Below are 5,661 nucleotides of genomic sequence, written 5' to 3'. Positions count from 1 at the left end.
AGATAAATGAAGCAGAGATAAGAAATTTATCTGAAACAGAGTTCAGAGTAATGATGGTAAAGATGCTCAACAGCATGAAAAAAGATATAGTAACTATGAGAAAAGAACAGTCTGAGATAAAGAATGACTAACACATTGGAAGGAATACACAGCAGATTAAAATCAGTGAATTAGAAGACAGAGCTGAAAATATCACTCAATCAGAAAACCAAAAAGAAAAACCAATTAAAAAACAGGAAAACAGCTTGGGACAATGTGAAATGTAACAATATTAGAATAGTAGGTGTGTCAGAAGAGGCAGAAAGGACGAAAGGAAGAGAGAAGGTATTTGAAGAAATAATGGCAGAAAACTTCTCTAACCTGGTAAAGGAAAAAGTACACAAGTTCAGGAGGCACAGAGAACCCCAAACAAAAACAACCCAAACAGGCCCACACCCAGTCACATAATTAAAATGCCAAAAATTAAAGACGAGAGAATCTTCTTAAAGGCAGCAAGAGAAAAGAAAACTGTTACCTACAAAGGAGTTCCCATAAGGCTGACACCTGATTTCTCATCAGAAACTTCTACATCAGAAGGGAATGGCATGAAGTACTCAAGGTAATGGAAAACAAGATCTGAGACCAAGATTACTATATCCAGCAAGGCTATCATTCAAAATAGTCAAATAAAGAACTTCCCAGTCAAAAAAAGGATAAAGGTACATCACCACCAAGCCAGGATTATAAGAAATGCTAAAGGGATTGCTGTAATGAGATGAAGAAACAGGGAGAAACCTAGCCATACAGAATTAAAATGGTAATAAATAAGTACCTCTCAATAATAACCCTAAATGTAAGTGGACTAAATGCTCTAATCAAAAGGTGTAGGGTAGCTGAATGGATACAAAAACATGACCCAACTATATGCTATCTACAAGAGACCCACCTCAAAACAAAAGACACACACAGGTGGAGAGTGAAGACATGGGAAAAAAATTTCTATGCAAATGGAAAAGAAAAAAAAGCTGAAGTAGCAATATTCATATCCAACAAAATAAACTTTAAAATGAAGGCCATCACAAGAGACAACAAAGGTCCCTACATAATACTAAAATGGTTGATCCAACAAGAGGATATAACCCTGCTAAACATATATGCACTTAAATATATGAAAAACTTCGAGAGGACTTTAATGGAGATGTCGACAACAATACAGTGATAGTAGGGGACTTAACACCCCTCTGACTTCACTGGATAGATCTTCCAGACAAAAACTTAACAAGGAAACAGAGACTCTAAAGAACACACTGGATCAGATGGATTTAATTGACATTTATAGAACATTTCACCCCAACGCAACAGAATATACATTCTTCTCAAGTGCACATGGATCATTCACAAAGATAGACCACATGTTAGGACACAAAACAAGTCTCTACAAGTTCAAGAAGATTGAAATCATATCAAACATCTTCTATAAATTTAACCTTATCATTTTAAAGAGTAAAAGTTAATTTGATTCCAAAATGTTAATGGAATTATTTAACTTTAAATAAGAAGTTCTTTCCTCTATACCCACCGTATGTATCCTGGAAATATATCTCCACCAAGGATCTAAAGGAACTGTGAGTGTGTAATTAGAATTGAGCAAGTCAGAAAATAACTAGAATTTCTGTATTTACTAATATGTGAGTATCACAAGATCCTTCAGGGTATTTTCAGTTCCCAAGTCATTTTAAATTGATTTTCTTATTTGTATATCCTTTTCACACTACAGCTAATTTATGCAGTCCATCCCAGTGGGACCATATTAGTCCAGGTCCCCAAGACATTTGATTAGCCATTTAGAAGCTTATGAGCAACAAAACAGACAGAGATAGAACTTGGGAAAGCAATCGGTACTTTCTTTATCTTACCTGTCTACGCAGGTCCCTGGTCTTCTTGGTCATTTTATCTATTGCAGAATTGAGTGCATCACTTCTTTCTTTACGTCCAGCCTGGAAAAAAAAATAAAGAAATGCTCTTAGTGATTCACAAAAAATTTAATGATAGTCGATAGCTATTTATGTTCAAATTAACATTGAAAAAACAGTCAACATTTTTTAGCCGAAAGTTAGAAAATACACCGAGGGGAAGTAAGGGGGGAGGGGACACAGGGGATCATTTGGCTTTGTTCATAAAAACATAACCTTACAACTCTTAGGCTTCACATCATCTGATGATGGGAATTGAGGGAGTTTTATCAAAATAAGAAAAGCCAAGGAACAAGACAAGACTGTCACTTAAAAGTTCCACTTAAAAAATTAAATTTATATTTTAATTCAAGGTTCAGCATACACAAATTTCATTAACAAACCAGCTCTTCTTGAAATGCAAGCTAGAACAGGTTACATCTGATTTTGATGAACTCTGAGATTTGAAAAATGTCAAAATATTAAAGTTGGCACCCAGCACTAAAACAATGTGAAAAACGAATTTTAAAACTAAGATGTACCATGGTGGGTCAAACTTAATAATGAATATTATGGAACTTGAACAAGAATGTTCTATGAGATTATTTCAGCCATATTTTTTCTTAATTCAAGGTTAAGCTTAATGCAGTTGTATCGCACAGAATCAAAATAGATGGTAACAGAAAGAAAAGGGACAAAGGCAATTATTCTTGATAGAGCTAGCCATGTGCTTAGAAATATTTAATAAGACATCTGCGAGGTTAAACTATGAAGTATATCAAAAGTTTTTCCTTATAAAATGCCCAACCAAAAAATGTGGCTCTTTCTGTAAAATACATAGTAATCACAGGAGAGAGACAAACAGGCAAAGGAATTTAACCCAGTTTTCTACCTTTGGGTGCCCTCAAGACATTCTGGTATGGATATGTCATTAGTACATAAACCATAACAGCAAATGATTGGTTGGGGATGAGGAGACATGGTTTTGTTTTCTGAGTGCATTTTTATGTATGTTTGTTACTCGCTTTCTCTCTTATCCCCCATCTGTTAAGTGGGAACAATGACACTTGTCCCTCTGCCCCCACTTCTAATGGACTGCTGGAGAAGAGAAGGGATACTGAGGGATATAGGTTTGCAGAGGACAAAAAGGAGACTTAAAAGTTGAAATATAAGTGATAAATTGATATGGTCACTATCAAATCTAGTCAGGGTCACATTCCTTTCCTTTCCCCGCAATATTCCTGTGTTGCCAATAAAATTAAGTAGTCCACTAATATTAATGGGTAAAAAATAAGAGTTTCAACAAAACTGATTTGGTGCTCACTTCACCAACACATGTATTAAAATTGGAACAATATAGAAAAGATTAGCATGGCCTATGCATAAGAATGACACAAATTCATGAAGCGTTCCATATTTAAAGCAAAACAAAAGTGATTCAGGTATGAGAATTTCTACCTGCAGGAATAAACTGTGATTTATTCATAGCCATTAGTAAGAAAAGAATGTGACAAGTATAATTAATTTCTGACAATCTCAAAGATCAAATACCAGGATCTCAGGGAAAGGTATCTGAAATTTAATTAAAAAAACAACAACCAAAAACAAAAAACAGAAAGAATGTATGTAATCCTATGTTCATAGCAGGACAATATCCAATAGCTAAGATCTGGAAATAGCCCAAGTGCCCATCAGTAGGTGAGTGGATAAAAAAGATGTGGTATGTTAATACCATGGACTATGCAGCAGCAGTAATAAAGAAGAATCTCTTACCCTTTGAGAAAGCATGGAGGGACCTGAAGAGTATCATGCTAAGTGAAATAAGTCAGTCAGAGAAAGACAAGTATCACATGATCACACTCATATGTGAAATCTAAGTAACAAAATAAACTGATGAACAGAGTGGATGCAGAGATATGGAAGCATGGAACAGAATGTGGAATCTCAGAGGGAAGGGGGCGGGGTTAGTCAACCAAAGACCTGGTATGCATATATGTATAGCCCATGGACACAGACAATAGGGTGCTGAAGGCCTGGGGCAGGAGCAGGGGAAGGCCAGGGGCAGGCTGGAGGGGGACATATGTAATACTTTCAAAAATAAAACATTTTTTAAAAATTTTAAAAATGGGGTGGGGGAACCCATCACTTCAATTAAAACAAAAAAACAAAAAACTGACCTCCAATTAATGTTTTAAACAAGAAAGTCTCAGTATATTCCTTAGGTACTCAGCACTCCAAAAAAATTCCTCTATATAAACCCAGTAAAGTTTGTCATTGTTTCTAGCCATGTTTTTTGGATATTTGTAATAGATCATTTATTCCAAAAAAACATCTATTATCAGAAACCCAAGGTTGGGTTCAATAACCTCATGAAGGCCCAAGTCCTTGTAATTTCAAGTGCCCAGAAATTTCCTCAATATGGGTGGAAGGATTTCCTTGGAAAGTTATATAAAAGCAAATCCTTAAAATTGACTTTTGAGGGAATTATAGTCTCAACAAAATTCACTTTAAGATGCAACACAAATCATGAATCTGTTAATTCTTTGTCCAACTACCCTAAAAAATCAATTTGTCTTTCTTGTTACTTAAGGAAATAAGAGGTTTATGCCTCATGAATGAGGAGGGGGCAGTTCAGAAGCATTTATTTACTGAAGCTTTTAGGTTATACTAGAGTCCAGTAATGGCGAACCTATGACACGCGTGTCAGAGGTGACACGCGAACTCATTTTTTTGGTTGATTTTTCTTTGTTAAATGGCATTTAAATATATAAAATAAATATCAAAAATATAAGTCTTTGTTTTACTATGGTTACAAATATCAAAAAATTTCTATATGTGACACGGCACCAGAGTTTTTCAAAATGCTGGCACGCTGAGCTCAAACAGTTCGCCATCACTGTACTAGACAGACCTTCTTTTTTTTTTTTTTCTTTTTCTTTTTAAATATGTTTCACTGATCCTTCACAGAGAGGAGGGGAGAAGGACAGAGAGCCAGAAACATCGATGAGAGAGAAACATCGATCAGCTGCCTCCTGCACACCTCCCACTGGGTACATGCCCGCAACCAAGGCACATGCCCTTGACCGGAATCGAACCCGGGACCCCTGAGTCCGCAGGCCGACGCTCCATCCATTGAGCCAAACTAGCCAGGGCGAGACAGACCATCTTTTAACTCAAAGCATCCAATCATTTAAAATACAAGCGGTATGAGTATATATGCATACACACACTTATGATGAACCTGATGAAAGTAGAAAGCTGGTTGATTTGTAAAATAAAATTTTACTTGTCTTTGACATTAGATCTGTTTGGATTTTTTATTTCTAGTTTTAGATAGGCCAAAGTAAAGTTGCTCAATGAATCTTTAAAATAACTGACTTTCAGCTCCTGCCTAATTAAGAGACTCTATTCCACTGAGCAGAGACCACCTAGGTCAGGGGTGGGCAACCCCTGGCACGCGTGCCAAACATGGCATGCCAGTAACTTTTGCTGGCACACAAAACCCTCTCTTATAATCTTCCATTTACAATTTTTTTTAATATCGACTTTTTTATTTTTCAGATAAATTCAGTGTAGGTGCATCTTAGATAAATAAATAATTTTACATAACAAGTTATCTTAAAGACCATAGACATGGATTGACGAGAGAGGGGAAGAGCAATTTCTATGCCTCTGCCTTAACTCTCCCTGCCTTCCTAGATCCGACCAGTGTTTTGGTTTCATCCACATA

General features: G+C 36.1%; 1 protein-coding gene across 8 annotated transcripts in view; it reads right to left on the bottom strand.

Moving 5' to 3' along the window:
* The window catches only part of CTNNA1 (catenin (cadherin-associated protein), alpha 1, 102kDa), a 298,927-nt gene that overhangs the window by 44,461 nt on the left and 248,805 nt on the right, over positions 1-5,661 (bottom strand). For all 8 annotated transcript variants that reach the window (XM_014529051.1, XM_014529054.1, XM_005881025.2 and 5 more), the window contains exon 8: positions 1,896-1,976. In XM_014529051.1, the coding sequence (XP_014384537.1) occupies positions 1,896-1,976 (81 nt within the window). The remainder of the gene's footprint in view (positions 1-1,895; positions 1,977-5,661) is intronic.

The sequence above is a fragment of the Myotis brandtii genome, unplaced genomic scaffold, assembly GCF_000412655.1.
Source record: "Myotis brandtii unplaced genomic scaffold, ASM41265v1 scaffold668, whole genome shotgun sequence".
NCBI lineage: Eukaryota > Metazoa > Chordata > Mammalia > Chiroptera > Vespertilionidae > Myotis > Myotis brandtii.
The sequence above is the reverse complement of the archived record's forward strand: the minus strand, read 5'-3'. Positions and strand labels throughout refer to the sequence as shown.